The sequence below is a fragment of the Platichthys flesus genome, chromosome 12 (assembly GCF_949316205.1).
Source record: "Platichthys flesus chromosome 12, fPlaFle2.1, whole genome shotgun sequence".
NCBI lineage: Eukaryota > Metazoa > Chordata > Actinopteri > Pleuronectiformes > Pleuronectidae > Platichthys > Platichthys flesus.
In genome coordinates, this window is record NC_084956.1 from 21,468,831 (window position 1) to 21,489,613 (window position 20,783).

General features: G+C 39.1%; 1 protein-coding gene across 3 annotated transcripts in view; it reads right to left on the bottom strand.

Annotated features, from left to right (window-relative positions):
* The window catches only part of vrk2 (VRK serine/threonine kinase 2), a 20,524-nt gene extending 15,703 nt beyond the window's left edge, over positions 1-4,821 (bottom strand). The window contains exons 1-5 of one of the 3 annotated variants that reach the window (XM_062401135.1): positions 4,659-4,821; positions 3,957-4,091; positions 2,964-3,019; positions 1,605-1,674; positions 759-846 (exon numbers count right to left, since the gene is read on the bottom strand). In XM_062401135.1, the coding sequence (XP_062257119.1) occupies positions 759-846; positions 1,605-1,674; positions 2,964-3,019; positions 3,957-4,086 (344 nt within the window). In that variant the 5' untranslated portion in view covers positions 4,087-4,091; positions 4,659-4,821. The remainder of the gene's footprint in view (positions 1-758; positions 847-1,604; positions 1,675-2,963; positions 3,020-3,956; positions 4,092-4,658) is intronic. The other 2 variants (XM_062401136.1, XM_062401133.1) reach the window with 2 other exon arrangements.
* Positions 4,822-20,783: the final 15,962 nt, after the last annotated feature.

Here is a 20,783-nt window from a genome sequence, read left to right on the forward strand (position 1 = left end):
GTAAATCCTCCTACATAAACTGCAGTATTTAGTGAACATGTTTAATGTGGAGGATGTTGATATATATATTAATGATCAATTTGAAAGGGCACTGAAGTAGTTGGTTTAATATCTCACTAGTCATAGGTACACTACGGACCTTGACGTTATGTGCAGCATTTAATTACCTCTACTGTGATGGCGCACTTCTTACAAGTTTTACGTCTATATTTAATGAAACTGAGGGTGTGGCTAGTGCGCAGGTTGCATAAAGTCTTTATAATATGTGCTCTCCGGCCCATAATTTACTCACACTGCAACACAACACACATAAATACGGATGCCCTCCGGTTCAAGTATAGAACATACAAAAGCCCACTTGGCCTTGTAGTAAAAGCCCAACAGGTAATTCACTTTGCGATCCAAATACTGGTTTGTATGTGGAAAGTACCTTTTATTTTGAAGTTCCGCCCATTAAGTGTTAAAGAATTAAAGAAACTGGAATTCTTATTTGCTGCTAACATTTTATCTCACATATGACAAAAGTATAGTAAATATATAAAATGCTCAGGTAAAAATTTAATTATCCATTTAAACTTGATCTCAGATTATGGTACAACATGGAATTAAACATCAGGTTAGATTTTAGCAAAACTGCAGTAATATTGTGATATGCAGAGCAAATGCTGATATTGTTTCTACACCCATAAAAGGAAGCCGTATACATTACATAATAATAAATACAACATGTTTGCCCCACATGTTGGCTGTGTAAATACCTGAGGTTATTATGTTCAGCCAGTCCTGATCCCCAGTAGGTCGGGATACCCAGGAAGTCCAACTTCCTGCTGCGCATCCATTTTTCCACTGGAACATAATTAGAGCAGGAATAATTAAGTAAATGTGTGTACAAACCTGAGGCTGTAATATTGAGTGTCTGAAAAGACTGAGTCAAACTACCAACTAAATTATAAATAAAAACAACTTTAGCTACATTAAGAGAGTAGAAACTCTGGTGCCCTGGACTTGTAAATTAACTAATGTATTTGGGGTTAGGTTTAGCAGCTGGAAAAACTTTTTAGGTTTCGTATTCCAACTTTTTCAGATTCTTATGACTTCGCAGCCTTGAGCAAAGCCCCAGTGTAACAGCTTTTCACAGGAGCCGGAACAAGCCCTTAAACTCTATGTAAATTAGGAAAATGTGTCCTTGTAAGTGTAATAATGAATGTATGTGAATATCAATCTTACAGTGTTGAATATACAACTGCAAACGCACGTGCACATAGAGGCGCAAGACAAAGCAGTGGGTCTGGCTCAGGACTTGATGGCTACTGGCCTGACTGGCGCTGAACCAGGCAAGCAGGTGGTCAGGGGCTCAGTGGAGGCCCGGGCATCATTACGTGTGAGTGGCTCACTGTCTCTTGCTCCTCTCCTTGCGAAGGCACTGGAGAGCCCAGACAAGCTCAGAGAGGGGGGCTGACTACCACTGAGGTGCATGTTTGCTTTGGCTTATTATTAATTACTGTGTGGCACGCAGCAAAGCCTCTGTCTGCGGCCACTTCATCAGTCAAACACACTCGTGCACCAGCGAGCTGCTGGGACGCCAGACAGGTGGTGCTACTCACTGCTCTCTGCTTTGGCTGCCCTTTGGTAGAACTTGAGCTCCAAGAACAGGGGACCATTCTCCTGGTGCTCCTGCACATACAAGACACAGTATGTTAGTTAAAGCGGCATTAGGCTGACTGAGCACTGTCCCAACTAATGAGCATCATCCAAAGCAATGAGCATCATCCCACAATGAAATCTGCCTGTGCATTGATTCGGTTCCTTGTTAAAATGTTCTTTCTGTTCCCTATACCTTTTTTACATAAGGAGCCATTTCTATGTCAATTACAACAAAGTGAGGAACCTCTGGCTTCTTTAAATATGTTGTTTTATTTTTCACCCTGTAATCAGTACTATAAACTACAAGTAAAGTTCATTCTTCACTATAGTTCTCACCTGTTTCTGGCCCTTAAATATATTTTTAATCTACAGCCAGAAGCCACTTGACCATAACACACTTATAATATATTGTTTAATCTGTGTAAGTGTAAAAAAATGTTTTTACATGATCATAGTCATGTGATGTAATAACTTCCTAAAATCTGGCAGACCCAGTGAGGTTGACGTTGAACTGGTGGATACTGCAGGAGGTTACTGCAAGTGGTGAGGACAAAGACCATGTAAAACCAAACCATATAATTTGTTCAATGGTTTGCGTTTGGATTCGATTCGATTCGAAAAATCTGAACCTTTCATTTATATTGTACACCACTAAATCCTTTCTCAAGCTTTCAAAGCATCATTGTATGAAACAAAAACAAAAAATCTTAAAGGTTAGGAACAAAGAGATGTGGTCTGTGGTCTGACTCAGTTAAGAGATAAACAAAGGAGATGCTGTGTTCCTTCTCTTGTCCAATCACTTGAACAAAAAGGTGAATGTCAAGGGAGAACAAGCCAGTTTGACAATGAACACAGTCCAAGGTGTGAACTAAATCCTGTCTCTGCAGTCTTAATCTATCCACCAAGCCAAAATGTGCCTATTAGCATGAGATGTTCACATCCTGAAGCTATTCCAAACCATGCAATCCAACAGTGACTCTGTAATAGATTTGCACCACCTTAGGATGGAATGCTAACCCTAAATAATAATTTGATAGTAGTCCATGTGCAAGATAAACAACCATCACAAAGACTAACATTTTGCTTCATTGTCAGATACTGTATATTTGGTCATCATTGATTATTCTTATCACATGCTTACCAGTGGCTTCAAACTATATTACACAATTAGAAAAAAAAAAAAAAAAGTTATTGTTCAAAATCATGGTTATGGCTACTTTCATCTTCCAGTTTATGATGTATCTGTATACTAAAATATGAGAACAAAATTGGCACCTGAAGATGAACAGGCTGTCTGCATGTAGCATTAATGTACTCACCAGTTTTATGACAAAGTCAGTGTTTGCTGCGGCAGGTCTGTCCACATCCCGAGAGGCTTGAAGACAAGAGGAGACATAGAGGAGAGAAATGAAGGCTACAAAGTTATTATACATTACGTTAAGTCTTAACTCGTGGTGTGAATCAAACACTTTGGAGTTTTTAAATGTATTTAAGAACAGAGGAGAAATTTACAAAGAGCTTTATTGTGCAGCTGAGCAGAAAACATAGGTATTCATAGATTAGAGGAGTTGAGAACTGACTGATTTGTTCATAACAACCTCAACAAAAACAAAAGGAAAAAATTGAACCACCAAAGTGTCTCCCTCAAACCATGTTTGTATCTGGCAGAGTAAGACTTCCATTCTGGATTTCTGCAGAAGTTAATTTAAGACTTTAAGACCAAAAGTACCAAAAGTGAATCACAATTAAGACCTATGTTAAATACAACAGATGAATCGATAATGGATTCTCAAAATTACTTACACTTCCCCATAAATAAAGATAAGCCCAGCCTAGCAGAGAATAACCCTCAATATGCCACATTATCACTCAAACTACTGGCAGACAGTTCGTATCCATTGTCTTTCCAACAGCCGAACATACTGCAATATATTTTGACTGGGTGATTGATGACCAATATCAGTTCCAAGTTGGTCTTGTTTGTAGTTTTATTTTAGTTTGCTAATATCGTTATTGGTTAGCGAGAACTACAACAGTGACATTACAAACTATGGATGGCTCCAAAGCAACTCACTTACACAATAAAACTGAATCATGGCAGAAATACTATGAACTGAAATTGAACATAATTAGATAAATGTATTCAAGACTATGTATGTGTTGTTTATACATTTGAGACTTTTTAGGACTTTTTAAAACCCAGGACAAACCCTGTCTATTCTATAAATCCTAGTTCACATGCACATGTGAGCATGTACAGGGTGTTTATGTGTGGAGAGTGGTTGTCAGACAGAGTTTGCTCTTTACAGTACCAAGATAAATCAGTCCAAAGCCGCCCTGACCGATGATCTTCCCCAGCCTCCATTTCCTTTTCTCAGTGTCTATCAGTATGAATCCCTCTGGGAGAGGCTTAGGAAGCACGTTCTTTTGAGGTGGCGCCATGGAACCTGGAGAGTTAGAGAAAACCTTTCAAATAACAAATTCAAGAAACAATCACATCACATATTTGGACATCATGTTTCTCATTGTAGTTGTGACATTAGTCTTCTGGGACAACACTTAAATTGATAAAATAATTTAACTATAGGTGTGTAGACTATTAACTCTTACACAAGTCTCATATGAAAACAAAAATGAAACATGAGAATGAAACCAGCCCTGGTCCTATAGACCTTCTCTCTTGTAAAAGTTAACAACAACCTACACATTTGCCATCCTTGAGATTCTTATATAACATGTCATACAATACACAGCAGCTGGTGGGTTACATCTTCAGATTAGGTACAGTTGAAGGACAGTGGTATATTTTAGCATCTACAAAGCTACAGCACAGATGTAATGGTGTAAATGTAATAATACAAATATAGCTGAACTGTTGAAAGCAGCGGTTAACCATCTTAAGACCTTTAAACACAAGGGTTAAAGTTACAGCTTTAGAAGAAGCACATAACTAGCAGCTAACTTCGGTAATAGTGAGGCTTTTAATATGAATGTATGAGTATTAACCTACAGACCTCTGAGTGAACCGGAACCAGACGTCGTCAGATGTGTTCTCTGAGCAGCAACATGTCGGACTGTCGCGATGATATACGAAAATATACGTCTTTCTGTAATGTTTAGTCCATTACGTGTCCCTGTGTCCCGGTGCGAAACCAAAACAAATCCTTATTATTTCCTGGAAGTTGTCCCACCCGCTCCGCCTAAAAGCCAATAGCGTGCAAGGAAAAGTTTATCAACAACCAATAGCCAATAGAGAGGCGGGAGTACGCAGTGACAGGCAGTCACACGGACGAATCCACTTCCTATACATTGTGTCTATCATCTGCGGAATGAAAGGCTGACCATGTTGTTATTATATATTTATTTATCTTCGAAGATTGTTTGAACTTGTAAAAATGCCAGTTATAAATGTAGAGTGATTTCCCGAAAATGTTCAAATATTATTAAAGGGCAACTTTCTCTTTAAAAAATGTTTCATCACAAGATATATAAAAGGCTCTGTCTGTAAAGCAGCTGATGACAGCAGAGATAATACAATTTTATGGGAGTTATAATACTTTTATAGTTCATTTTAAGTGAAACTAACTTCAGTCTACACTGAGTCTTTCAAATGTAGCTGGAGATAAATTTGAGTTCACTATGCTTACATCACTGACGGTGTCTGAATGTGTGTTAGAAAAGACAACAGACTGAAGTGTGATGATTACTCTGTATGACCTTTATTCATATTATGTGAGTTTGAAGTAGTGTATTGTTACGTATTCTGTTGTATCCTCAACTATCTATTAACAATAATGTGTGTGTGTGTGTGTGTGTGTGTGTGTGTGTGTGTGTGTGTGTGTGTGTGCGTGTGTGTGTGTGTGTGTGTCTCTTTTAAGGGTGAAATTCTAAATGGTTTAGTGTTTTAGCATAACAAAGTTTAAGGTAACTCCGGTTAAAAAAATATACCCCGTCATCCGGTGTATCAGCTTGTCAGCCTCTAGGGTAGCTGATACTCACGGTGCATACAAATTCATAAATGCCAGTTTCACTCAGATCCCTTATACTTAAAGTGGACTCAAACTACAATATAAATAACTGCTCCACAGAGTAAATAATGGCAGCCAGTGTAACATGCAGTGAAATAAAACCAGAGGCAGTGCAGGACGCTGCCATTGGAGTCAGCCTTCATAGTAGCCTATTGCACGCTGTTTATTCAACTTACTTACACAATCAATAACAGTTTGTTTTCAGGATCCCAGTTTGATTTCCATTTGCCGTACAACATGGTCAATACTGGCTAATGAACACAGACTGCAGGAACAAATGTAACAGGTGGTGGACACAAACTTGAGCATGTCTCCCCAATCATCGCTCACGCTCCTGCCTTATTTCAAGAAAAAAAGAGGGAACGTTTCTCCTCTTTTTGCTCCTGTCAGTGTGAACCTTCACATCGATCTGTAGGCATCATTCAGGGTCTAACTGAAGACTTGAGGATTTTGCCATGAAAATAAAGAACAGAAAACTGCATTTGCTTTGGATTGAAGAAGTCCTCGTCTTCATTGATGTTTGCTTGGACTGTGTAAAATTGATGTCGCTTTTGTTGCATGACATGAAGCACCTTGTTTGTTCTTTTGCTGAATGACACAATATATACGAGTGAAAATACATGTAATTGCTGTTCCAGCTGTGCTCATTAGGTGAGTGAGGTGTACACTGGGGGAAAAAAATAGATTTCCTGGGCATAAAGACATAATGAGTAAAATTTGGAAAAAAGTGGAGAGAAAAAGATTCCCTCTTAACAGGAGGAAACCTCCAGCAGAAACAGGTTCAATTAAGGCTGCCATCGGCCTCGATCGGTTGGGGTGAGAGGAGAAAACTTGGGTAGATAGGAGAAGTGGGTTTAAAAGAGGGGAGACAGGAGAGGAGGAGGCCCATTACAAAAGAAAAAAAAATTAAAAAGATCTGAGATAATCAATCATCAATCAATGTTATTTGTATAGTTCACAATCACAAATCACATCCTCTGCCCTTAACCCTCAACAAGAGTAAGGAAAAACTACCAACAGGGTAAAAATAACGTAGGAACCTCAGAAAGAGCCACATGTGAGGGATCCATCTTCCAGGATGGACAGAAGTGCAATAGATACCACGTGTAATGGAGAACATCAGAAAGATACAAGTATCTACAGCATTGATTAGAATGAACAGTTTGTAGCATAATGGAAGGTAAATTGATTAATGAAATATTGTCAGTAATGATCGAGTATCTGAGTAGACATATTGTTCATCAAGCAGTCTTTTCATAATTACAGTCCATGGTTGACAGCCACCACGACCAGGATCCAAATGCAGTCAGCGCTTAAGCAGAGCTCAAGTCAAAATCAAGTCAGTAATTGTACTTGAATCAGAGTTCTTCACTTGAGATCTGGGACACATCACACAGTTTGGTATCATTTTAATCATGATATACGGAAGATGAACAGAATGATAAACTATTAATCCTGATGAAGAAGTGATAGCATGCAACTCATTATATTTTACATGAACTAGCATGGTGGATGTATTTTTAAAACTTTTATAGGGAGCCAGTCTGGCTTTGTCATACAAAGCGGCTGTTGCCAGTCTGGCTTGCCAATGTCTGGCTTTGTCATACAAAGCCAGACATTGTAAACATTGTCATACATTGTCATACATTGTAAACGTTGAACTATTCCTTTAACTACATTTCAACAGAGAGAGACTCTATAGCTCAGTGGGACCAACAGAGGTTAAATGCGTTTAATAAAGTCTTTGTCCTTGTCCAGTAGGATACAGCTGTACATCCTTGCACCCAATCGATCCAACAGCCCTCGGTGTTGACTTCATTGACACTGTAACCTCTCACTGAGGCCCAGATTTTTAACCCTCGCCCTTTTGCATCTCTCCACCGCTCCCCCTCTGTTGTCTCCTCTCTTTTCACTTTCCCTCCACCTCTCTCGCTCTCTTCTCTTCCTTCCCCACCTCTGACTTCGCCAGCTCTCATCCGGGGGTAATTGCTCTGAGAGTTCTGTGGGCTGCCTGCTGAATCGCAGTCGCGGTTTCCTCTCCCTGCCTCTCGGAGTTTGGGCTCGGTGACACCAATCTCGCTGAGGGCGCGACACCGTTTTTTTGTGTGACCGGCCCTCGTGATGGAGATGGTATGATTGTCCTAATTAGAGGGGCGAGGATCGGGCGGCTGCGGCTCTGACCCACCTCGTTCTGAGTCCATATGGTGGGAGGCTGATAATGAGCCAGTCAATATGCTGTGTCCGTTAGTAACAGCTACTCAGTATGGACACTGTGCCAAATAGATAGAGGTTTTACTCTCTTAGCCCTCTTTTCCACCCACCCACCTCCACTCATACGCACATAAATTTACATTTAGCCTCTGATAAAAAAAATTGTCACTCAAAAAACTGATGTATTTATGAGCTTAATTACCTACAGTAGTCATACTTGTCAGCACATTAGTGGGCGTTACAATTTGTCAGTAATTATGGACGTCCTGCCCCCGTATCATAAACGACATTTTCAAACTGTTTCATTTTATGAATCATTTGTTCCTGGCCCTGTCTCTCAGCTCCCATCATGCAGCTGTGCCACTATTTCATGTTGTGACTTTGTTTCCCTTATGAATATGAAATTAAGCCAGTTCAAATGAAAGTAATACAAATCTAATGGCCAGTAATGAGATGCTGTTTCACCATTATTGGATGTGCACTGGGTCTATGCCTGTGTGTATGTGTGTGTGTGTGTGTGTGTATGTGCATTCTCAATGCTGTGTATGATGTGATGCTAATAAAACCATACTTTCTGCTCCAGGGAGCAAGCACTGACCAGGATTCAGATTAGGCCTTAATGGCTTCAAGGCCTGGGGCTAAAGTGAAATGCAAAACCCCAAACCAAACATCACTTAGTCTTTACATTTCCTGATGTGGCCCGGCAAGTGGAAAATGGAGACATGAAGCTGTTTAACTGCAGTGTGCCTTGTTTCACACAAACATTGCATGGAAGACGGTGCTCTACATGACCAAAGATGTGTATGGATTTGCATTGTGATGCTGTGCCAACTGTTAGGTCCTGTTGCTTTGTGTCCACTCAGCAGCTTCATCCCAATCAACTGAATGACTTCAGCACTGAAGTAATCAGAGTCTTTTTTCCTCTCGTCTGCATCAGCAAGAAAAACACATCAATGTTTGAACAATAAAGAAGGCGGTGGCCTAGTGGCAGAAACTTGGACTATGGGCAGAGAAGGTCTCTGGTTCGACTCCACGGAGAGACAACAAAAAGACGAACCTGGATTGATCTGTCCAAAAATCCAAGAGTCTCCCTACCCTGTCTAGTGCCCCCGAGCAAGGCACCTTACTCCCCCAAAATCTGCTCCCCGAGCACCGTACATGGTCGCTCACTGCTCTGTGTGTCCTGCACCAGATGGGTTAGAAGCAGAGATTAAATTGCCCTACCTGCATGAGTGTGCCTTTACATGTCTGTGCATGTGTTTGGGACTAATAAATGCATCTTAATGTTAGAATACTGTTTGCACAGAACCTGCCATATTGGTATTTTGTAGATTTGTATTTTGTTTCCTTTGTCATCTGTTATTTTCCTTTTTATTAGTAATAGATGTGATAATATAAAGACAAATTAAGATATTGCATTGCAGTCAAATTAGCTCAAGGCAGCTCATCTTCATACTAATTTCCAGAAATGTCTGTCCGTTCGTAAGTGGAACGAATGAAAAACATTGACCATAAAACCCTTATTGCAGATAGACTAGGTATGATGAACACTCTACTTTTAACTTCATTCTGCAACATAGACTTATGATACATAATAATGGAGTGTCTGTGGCTATGGGGTAGAGTGGTTGTCCTCAACTTGGTGGTTCAATCCCTCAGTCCTCCCCTGTGAATGCCGAGGTGTCCTTGGCCAAGATACTGAGCCCCTAAATGGCCCCTCATAGATGTTGAATACACTAATTGTAAGTCGCTTTGAATAAAAGTGTCTTCCAAATCCAAGTAGTGTAAAGCAGCCTAGGAGCATTAACACAAGACAAGAGAACAGTCCATTCCAAACAGACATGTTTAGAATGGTCATTGCACTAGAAAAATAATGACAATCATTCACACCACAATCATTATGACAGGTCAGACTGGACCAGCTATCACTAGCAACTATCACAACTGATAGATCAATACACTGGTCAATAGATCCGAGTTCAGTCTGTATCTGAGTATCTGACCACCTGTGGTGCTATGGAATACTCATTTTCTTAACTGGTCTCTGTTCATAAACAGTCTGAATAACTTTTCTCTCGATGGGCATGGTGGCCAAATTTATAAGTGGTGTGATACACACTATAACAACAAAGAGAGTTAGCCTTCAAAATTAGCAGTGTGGATGCTGTGGGAGAGCAACGTGGCCTGGGATGACATTCAATTCTCAGTTTAAATCACTATTTCAGTCCACTCCTGATCGACACTGAGATCATTTTTCTTTATAGCCTCGCTGTTTTTGTTCAAGGTCTCCCTAACTGTATAGCCACAGCCTCCAACAGCCAAACTCCAGGTATCAATTATCTCTTTGAACAATGGTTGATACATTACCACTGGAAGCTCTTCTGTGAGACGCTTCTCATCAATCTACAGGGGCGATGTTTCCCTGCGTCCTCAGAGAAAAAGTGTAAAAGAAAGTTGAATTAAATCAATTGTCTTATCAGGTTGTTGGAGGGTTGGGGCATTTGCCCGACTGCCTTTGTACTGTGTCATAAACAGCAGCATGTCCTTTGCAGAATGCTCAAGCACTTGACGCATTCACAGCTTGATGCATTCACTTGGATGACCTTGGCCAGGGAAAATACAAGTCCAGTGCTGGTGAGAAAGGAAGAAAGACCAAAAGAAAGAAAGACAGAAAGAAAGACAGAAAGAAAAAAAGAAAGAAAGAAATGGCGCAAGGAATTTTTAAATACCTTATCGGACTTTACCCCGACTGTCCTTGAGCCACACTGATCGGATATTGTTTGGAACTATGGCATTTTTGCCCTCCTTTGACTCTTCCCTGTGCCTTTGAAAAGACTTGCAGTCCATGTACTGGACACACCACTGCATTTTATTCAGCAAAGGAATCACACATCACATCAGTGCTTGCTTTGTACGTGCAGTCTTAGTTGAGAGTTATTGGTCAAAAGAAAATTCCTGTTTTCTATGACCAATCTCTAGTATTTCATGTAGTCGGGCATCTGAAAGAGAGATAGTCTTGATTGTAGACATAACTGGACACATACTTATTTTTTTTCATCATGACTGGCCAAAGATTTTCTGTTATTCGCACACCTACAAATCTGAGACCGTAAAAGATTTCAAAGGATTCTCAGGGTGAATGTTTTTTAGGCGTTTTTTGAATTTAAGAAGTAGTTAAAAAACATTTTTTACTTTACTTAACAAAAGAACATCATGACTGTATAAGCTGGCACTGACTTGGAATCAGGTTGAGGCATCCGATTTTATCCTGTACTATGAAGTTATTTCAATTGATTTGTACCAAGCAGTTACTTAAGTGGTTCTAATTATTCTGTTTTACAGCATTAAAGAGGTGAGGATTTTTAATTCAGCCAACAGTAGATAGCGTCAATAGCATAAAGCAGGGTTCGAATTATCTTTTTGTCTCTAAGGGGGTCTCTATGTCATAAAAAAGTTGGCACACCACGCACATAGCCTACCAAGGCTAAACAATGAAATAGCCTAGGCGCGAGCAGCGCTTTTGCGCACGGTAGGCTTAGGCTGTATATAACTTGACACACGCACACAACAGACAGACAAATTTTTGTACAGAAATTGATTTATTTTAATTAATTTCAATATATTATTGATTGTAATAGTCCATATATATGTAGCCCTATAGTCAATTCCCTGTTAAGACTCAGCTTTTACCTGAGTTCACTTTAAACCACCTGAATAATGTCTACTAATGGAAATGAGTGGAGTCCATAACACATTGTCAACTATTTACAAATAATTTATTTAACCAAAGCAGGCATGTAGTTGAAATAATAATGATTCGCTACCAGAAATAAGATGTAGTTATGTTTAGGCTATTTAAACTATATTTAGTCCCTGTATAACAAACTCAATGGATATGGGCACTAGGCAAATAATGACAACAGCAATCTCCCTTATCATTAACTGCATAAAACAGCACTTCACATTTAAAACTGAGTTATCAATATGGGAGCTAATAATAGGCCACACAGAATAGTAACTCTCACAAAACTATCCCTAGTATAACATAAACTTTGTGTTCACATGAAATTAGAGTCATCTGTTACAAACAGGAACATCATACAGGTATAAAAGAAAATACAAAAGCCGGCACTGGAAAGGCACAAATAAAACGATCAGTTGCAGGCCTGTTAACTGGGTTCTTTGGCGCCCAATAAGGGCTACTCACGACCACCTGGTTTGTGGCGCGTGCACCGATAATATTGCCTTCAGTAGGTCCGCTAGCATCCACACGTAGCTAACCGGCAATCGTTCCTGGCCAACTGGTCGTCCCACGTAGCTGAATGGAACCGCTAGCGTTCCCGGTAGCTAGCGGCGCGATTCAGTGGCGTAGCTCCCACGTAGGCTGCCTCAAAGGAACCGCTAGCGTCCGGGTTGCTCGGGTGCTACCTGAGCAGCACGTTATCTTGCTAGATGACGGCGGTACACCTCCGCTAAATCAGCTAGCACTGTACACGTGCACAATACTGAGCCAGCTAGATAACTCCAAAACGGAACATAGAATACTGTGCCCTTTCGCGAGCTGAATGAAAACAAAAAACTCTTAGGTACAAAACTGAAAGTGGCGTCACCTTCTTAATACTGCTCTAGCATCCTTATTAATTTCCCTCTTTTACTTCACTGTTAGTTCAACAAAGTCGGTCTCATTTCTCATCTCTTTTTCTCTCTGTGCTCTCCCGTGTTTGTTTAGATCCCGCCTCTCAACCAATAGGGAGTCACTATTCTTGAGTGAAGTTCAACTGCTGACCATTTTTGTTTACAATATGATGTCGATGTAAAATATGCAATTTTGTTGATGTTCTCAGCTACATGCAGTATCTATTGCACGTCTGTCCGTCCTGGGAGAGGAAATCCCTCACATGTGGCTCTATCTGAGGTTTCTACATTGTTTTTTGTTAAAAGTTTTTTTTTTTTGGTTTGTTCCTTTTTCTTGTTGAGGGGTAAGAACAGAGGAGGTTGCACCTTGTTAAGCCTTATGGGACAAATTATGATTTGTGAAGATGGGCTATACAAATACTATTTGATCGATTTATTGATGATTGACTTAACATTTCTTTTTGGATTTTACTACACAGAAAAAACATTAAGGGCAAATGTAAACTTTAAAGATTAAAAGATTAAGTGAAACAGGGAAAAGGCAATTGAATCAGTGAAATATTCAAGGGCATAAAGCAGACAAAGTTTCATTGCAGGCTATGAGAAAACAGGACTAAAGCCTCGATCGATGTACGCTTACATCCGCAGACTTATCCTGATTATATAAACCATGTCAGCAACTTCCTAAAAGCAACAAGAAGAATTATTTTTGTGTTGTATTTGGCTGAACGACATATCATTCCACTATGTTTACAACCTATTATTTGAGGGTTTCCTGTTCTTAGAGTTGTCCATTTGTGATTGGACCGCTCAGGAAGGATGTTTATACCAGTCCTGGATGGGTTTGGGAAGTTGATAAGTTGATCATGTTTTATGGTGCACATGAATGGAATATGTCCAGGAAACCTGATTGAAGAATGAAAACAAAGCCACACGCAATTTGCCTGATCTCTGAAGCTGCCTCTCAAACATGAGAAAGGCTGCAGGCCCGTGAGCCATTCTCTCTAACAAAGCTCACCTATTTTAGTCTCCTTACAACAGCACTAAGTGTCCAACATAATCCTTTAGAGAGACAAAAAACACCAACAACAAAGGAACACTGCTGAGAGGAATTTATTGATTAATTTCTATGCTAAGTAGATTTTGTAGTTGCACAAACAAACAGCACTTTGCTTTTCTTTTGTTTCATCCAAAGTCCTGCCCCTAAATCATTCTGACCCCAATAAACAATATACTATTGAAAATACAAAAGAATCTCTGATGTTGATCCCAAAGATTCTATCCAATTTATGCAGGTGTGTGTATGTGTGCAGATACGGGTACGCTCAGATCTGGCCCCACTGTTCACTCACCTGGGTATCCTAACTAGCTCAGAGTCATACAGCTCGCAGGTACTGTAGGGCAATTACACAACTATCATTTGCTGGAGACTACCTTTGATGTTGTTCCTCAAACAACAATGCCTTCCCTCCCTTCATCCCTCACTGGTACTCACAGAGTGTTAATTACCAAGGCAATTACCATCTGCATCGAAACCACTGTTTCCCAAATGGTGGGCCAGAATTCTGATGAGGGTTGCATAGAGTTATGAAGAGGAATTTAAGTTAAAGAAAAGTGGATTGTCATGTTTGATTATATACTGCATTCTACTGATGGTTACATTATTTAATTTTAAATACAAAAGATGTTGTAAGGGATGCAGTTAGGTGAGCAGAAATATGATATGCAAAGTTACGATTAGTGGTCATGCCTTTGACTCCTTGGATTTGGGGTTAGTTTTTTGCAGATAGATTGCTCTAATGGTCTCTATGGGGGTATTGCCAGTCATCCCATTTGCAGAGGGCGCAGATTTCTGCTAACTGGCAGAGGTGGGACCAAGTCATTTTTTTGCAAGTCCCAAGTAAGTCTCAAGTCTTTGCCCTCAAGTCCCGAGTCAAGTCCCAAGTCAAGACAGGCAAGTCCCGAGTCATGTCCAAAGTCAAGACTGACAAGTCTCAAGTCAAGTCCAAGTCCTGCAGTTTGAGTTTCGAGTCTTTTCGAGTCCTTTTGATCACTGAGTAATAATATATTTACACAGATCATGTATGCTTTTAAAATCAGTATTTATTTATTTATTAAAACAAGTGCAATTGAAATTACAGAAAAAAATTGTGCCAACATTGCACTTCCCTATTGCACTATTAACCAGTCATTTTTAACATTTAACTCATATTTTGCAAGAATATTCTACATTTTAAACCACTCCTACAGAATGAACACATTTGAAAAAACAAGTGCAACTGTTATTATTTGTACAAAAGTGCTAACATTGTATTTTGCATTTTAACTAGTTCCACAGCAGTTTCTGTCCTGTCCTGTGTTTATCTCATCTCATTTACCTCACCTCATATTGTCTGTGTGTGTGTGTACATGTGAGAAACATAACAAATACATGAACATGAACATTTCTGTCCTGTCCTGTGTTTATCTCATCTCATTTATCTTACCTCATATTGTCTGTGTGTGTGTGTACATGTGAGAAACATAACAAATACTTGAACATAACAATGAACAGGGTTGTGCTTTTTATATGTCAGGGCCCTATGCTGAATTGCATTTGCAAAAGACCAAATTGGCCAAAAGTCTGTCAGTCATTCGTGCACGATGTGGACGTAGTATGATTCCACCCAGTGCCGCTGCGAGCCATTTTGGTGCCCTAAGCATAACTCCTCTATGATTACATTAAATAATCATCAATAAGTACAAACAAGAATAGTCAATCTTCTTTAACTTTTTTTGAGCAATTTAATATATCTCTTGTTCTGCCTTTTTTGTGATATACATGGCTAAAAGGTACCTAATATTTCTATACTGAAATAATATCGGCATTATAATTGTAAGCTAATTTATTTAATGACGTTATGGTTGAGGGTTGATTTGTATTTCCGGTTTTAAGTGGGTTGTTGGTAGTGACTCTTATTTTGAAAGGGGGTTTTAAAGGAAGTGGGTGCTGTGATGAGTGAAGTTGTAAAATGAACGGAGAATAAACGGGTGTGCTGTCCCGAGCGCAGGACCTGCTCTCGTGTCCTTTGTCGGCTGAAGCCGGACTTATGATACAACCAAACGCTCGGCTACATAATTATAATAACAATGCTAATTTTTCAGTTGCTTTTTTTTGGTGCCCCCTCAGGACTTGGTGCCCGACGCTCAGCGCGTAGTGCGCGTTTTGGAGCGGCGGCGCTGCACACACACACAGACGCACACAAACACGATGACAGATACAGAGCGCTCCTTAATAACATACTTTTTAATCTTTGTGTTTTGGGGAAAGGAGCAAGTCTTATCAAGTCAAACGGCTCAAGTCCAAGTGAAGTCACGAGTCATTGATTTTGAAGTCCAAGTCGAGTTGCAAGTCTCTTTACATTTTGTCAAGTCGAGTCTAAAGTCATCAAATTCATGACTCGAGTCTGACTCGAGTCCAAGTCATGTGACTCGAGTCCACACCTCTGCTAACTGGTACCAGGAAGAGAGACAACATCTCACTTGACTTGCATCACTGCATTGCCTCTCGGGATTAAAAACAGGATTGAGTATAAGATTCTTTAAAAAGTTCAAAAATCAAAAAAAAATGTCTACATACCTCTCACTCCCAGATCTCTCAGATCATTTAATTTTAGATAGCCTTCATCCTGACTACGTCCTAGGTAACTAGGCTTGTAATATGAAATATCAAACATTATGAAATGCAACAGCCCAGAGGTCAATGAAATTGTTATTTTTTTAAGTCTGTGTTGTATGAAACCCTGAATGTCTAAATCTTAACTGTCACTACAAGTCCATGCGGGAAACCCAACATATTAACGTATTATTTTGCTTGCATCATGTATGATATAAAAAATACCACATAGTAGTAATGCACACAATAGTAAGGTTATTGAGTCTATTGTCCTTGGAACGGGTCTTTAAAGTGAAACGTGCTATTGTCAAACTACCACAGTGGCCACAAGCAGCAAAATAACACACTGATTTTCTCATCATTGGCAGAGACAGGTCTTTTTCACAGTGGACATTTTTGCTTGTCACTGTGGAAAAAGTTCAGGTTTTTCAAGTGAGCCGTGACAGAGTGACACTTAAAAGGAATCAGCTCAAAGAAATTCGACCATTCTTTATTTTAGTATTTACACCTGTCCCTTTCCCAATGGGACATGTCAGAATGTCTCCTGAGTGTGTTGCTTTACAGAGATCCTCACTCAGTTACCTGTCTGTAAAAGAAAGACATGAGACAGGAAACATCAACTATAGCTATGGTACACCTATGTTCTATTTTTTTATTTATGTGATAAAGTAATTGAAATGTTTATTGTACCTTGCTGAAACACAAAGTGACATTAATAGCAAGTACAGAGGAGCCATTTGGTCCGTTATGTAGAAATATTTAAGGTTGGCTAACATCAGCCACTATAAGCTATTAGTCATCAGATCAAGACAGGCTGTAGCAGCAAAAACACTGAGACTGTTCAGAATCAGAATCAGAATTATTTTTATTGCCATGTATATTTGCAAATACAGGAAATTGCATTGATGTGGTTGGTGCACTGTACAAACAACAATAGAAAAACAACAATAGAACAACATTATATACATTAAGAGAGTTATGGGCACGTGCGGTTCTAAGGTGCAGAGATTGGTGATAGTGCCAATAATATATAGTTACTAGGATTCATCGTTCCAATTGTAAAAGGTATAACCTTTCAGAGACTTGAGATATAACGGTCTACAGTTACAGAGCAGCACTTTCCCTGTTCCTCAATGCTAATGAGTTAATCCATTGTTCACAATTTCTGAAAATCTTCAAAACATTAAATGGTTTTAATGCGAAAATCTGACTCTTGATTTCCACTGGAATTGTTATCTTATGTATCAGAACAGTTATGATGAAATATAATTCCTAATCTGATTCTGATTTCTGATCTGCGCTTCCTGCCGTAATAACAACAACACTGACCAGACTGGAAACACTGGAAACAGGCTCATGTCCTGAAACTAAGTAAACCTCCACAGCCACAACTTGCAGAAAAAAGAAAAGGATTTATAGGAAGAACACTCCACCTTTTATGATTATAGAACCACCCAGTTTGTGATGACAGCTCATTTCATCAGGTTCATCACCCTCGTTCATACCAGAATATTGCTTGCTGTTATTCATGGTCATTTCATTCACACCAAAATACATTTAACCAAAAGAACACATACTTCTTACTAGAGTTTGTAAGAAGCTGTATTATGGGAAGTGTACGATCCAGAGACCTCAGACCTTGACCTTCAAGATGTTGCTTTGATTTATTTTTTCTTTTTATTTATAATTTTTCACTTTTGAGACCCTTAATTTTATGGAAGAGCAGTACTAAAAAGTTTCTTGACCTCATTGAGCTAAACATTTTTAAAACTCTTGGATGTCTCCATCATAAACCCTTTTCATAGTGGTGAAACTAATTTCTCAGGGTTTTTGTTCTGGAGTAATATTTAGCTATTTGCACCTACAATTTTATACACAAGGAAATAGTGATACTAGGGTAAATTAAATGACTGTTAAGACGACAGACCAACTCTATGAACATAAAACTGATAATATTTTCATAAAGTTTCAGTTTCAGAAAATTGGTTTTCATATAAGAAAGGTGATTTTTTTAATCTTAGTAAACTCAGTTACACTTGGTTTACCCTCCATTATACAATAAACACACACACTCTCATTCACACGTTACTTTTTGTCACCTCGATGCCAGAAACAGATATGCCCAAGTTTTTAAGTCTTTTTAATAGGCTGAGCACATCGTCAGCACAGTGGGAATGCATTATTCAAATAGATCTTTGTTACTCAGCCAAGATGATTGTAGCACAATCAGCCATGAAATAAGTTTGCTGTTTTAAAAGTGTTATTCTCCCTCCAGGTCTCTCAGGTGTATCTTTGTATTCAGGTCGGCTTGCCGGCGCCAAAAATCAATCTCAATCAAAGGTGGCAAGGAGTTTATCATAAATTATCATGAAAAGGGTTCCTACTCAGTAGATGCTTAATTACAATCTCATTTGAATATGTTTGCATATTAATGAGTTTGGAATGAAAATGGTTTGTGGGGTTTGTAATGGGGGGCTGCGGGGTAACCCACGGCGATAATGGCGGCCCTTAAAAATGATTTCAATATTATTGCTGGTGGAGACCTGCACACTCATCTCCCTCACGCAAACAAACACACACACATACACATATATATATACACATATATGTATGCACATATGCAAGCACATCTAGTAACACACAGGTAAAACAGTCAAAGACACTTGCAAAGAGACACACATTCACACATCCAAGATCGAACGCACATTAGTGCGAGCACACACACTCTCAGGGGCGTTATAATATGATTAATGGCGGAGTGTCTCTGACATTAATAAACTATAACTAAATTAAAGACTTCATTAGTCTCAACTTGTGCTCAGTGTTTGGTCACACGGTGAATCAGCTCTGTATGATATTTGCCTTGCATGACTTTCCCTTTTTCTACTTCCCAAGCCACCAAAGTTTACTTTGAAGTTCTGCTGTCAGATTCTGCCCCGCCCGTCTCCCTTTCTGTCTGTCTGCTGTGGAAGTTTTGTTCTGGAGCCACTAGACCAGGGGTGGGCAAACTTTTTGACTCGCAGGCCACACTGGGTTCTTAAATTTGACAGAGGGGCCGGGCCAGGACCAGATCGATGATGTTTTTGTGAACTAATATAAATGACATGGAAAAATAATTACATGTTAGGATTTGACCTTTAACAAGTAGCAAAGCATTTATTTGCAAGGCAATTTAACAAATCCCGCCTTCGGAGAAAGGCTTGCTAGCCTTTGCTATTTCGAATGCCACCAAAAAACTTGCCTTGGCAGTTGACTCTTGAATCGCAGTTGATCGGTGAAAAACATGTTGCTGAGTCTGTAAATAAGCCGCCAACCTCTGAGCCGTAGCCGCCCATTCCTACGTTGACTGCTTGCTAGCCTAGTTAGCATGTTGAGTAGCAAAGTGACAGCTGATGGTGTACTCCTTGAAAACTCGGCATGTCAAGCATCAGGCATAAAGCCTTCGATTGGACTTCAGTGAAAAAGTATTTTGTTGTCCACTCCGTTTTAAACAGTCGGCACTCATTGTCCACTTTTCGTTTCCTTGATCCGCTCATTTTTTAGAAGGGCTTACAGAGCAAAGCAAAAAAGTGAAGGGAGATGTGCCCTTTACTCCCAGTCAAATTTAATTTAGCTGACCCTTCTATCCAAAGCAACTTACAATGTGCATTCAACACCGAGGCTACAAACCCAGATCAACAAGAATTAAGAAAGTAAAATTTCCTCAAAAATTAAGTAAAACTACAATGTGCGTTAAGTAAGTGCCATTTAAGTGCTACTAAGTTGTTAGTTTCAAAACAATTTAAGTTTTTTTTTAATATTTGAAGAAGTTCGGCGGGCCGGACAAAAAGCCCTCACGAACTTTGCCCATGTCTGTATTAGACAATAACACCTGTGAAAATACTATATTAAAGTAATGCATGTACTTGTGGGATGGTGATATTCATCTCCTGGTTCAGTCTGATCTTACTGGCTCTTCTCATGTGATAGGTCAACAGAGGGTTTTCTTAATCAGGACATTTTACCATCTAATGAGAACTTATAGGACAGTGGTATATCATCAAAGCAATTAAAAATGATAATTAAAAAAGCTACATTTTGTTGGCTATTCTTTTCTGCTTCATAATAAGACTGCACATTTTCATTCATGGAAAAGAGTCCATTAGGAATTGGCATATTCCTAACAAATAGCGTTTTTTTAATTAAAGAAAGGAAATAAAACACGTGTGGAGATGCATGATTTATTATAATTATCTCATTTGTTTTTTATAAAAAAGTAACGTCCGAGAAATTCTATATTATATTTTATATTAAATGACTGACCTTTGTTTCCTTTCTAGAGAGTAGCAGAGAGTATTATAGAGTTAGACTTCTCTCATGAGATGTTCAATTGCTAAAAACCCTATAGTGGATGCAAGTCATGCTCATGCTAATAATAATACATTTTATTTATTCAGCAACTTTCATACATAAAATGCAGCTCCAAGTGCTTTACAATAAAATCAAAGACATGAAATAAGGCAGATCAATAAGAACATGATAGCAATAAAACAAAGACTTAGGATAAAAAAACTAGCCATGAACCCATAAAATTAGCTAAATGTAGAAAAAAAGAAAAAAAAGAGTAAAGA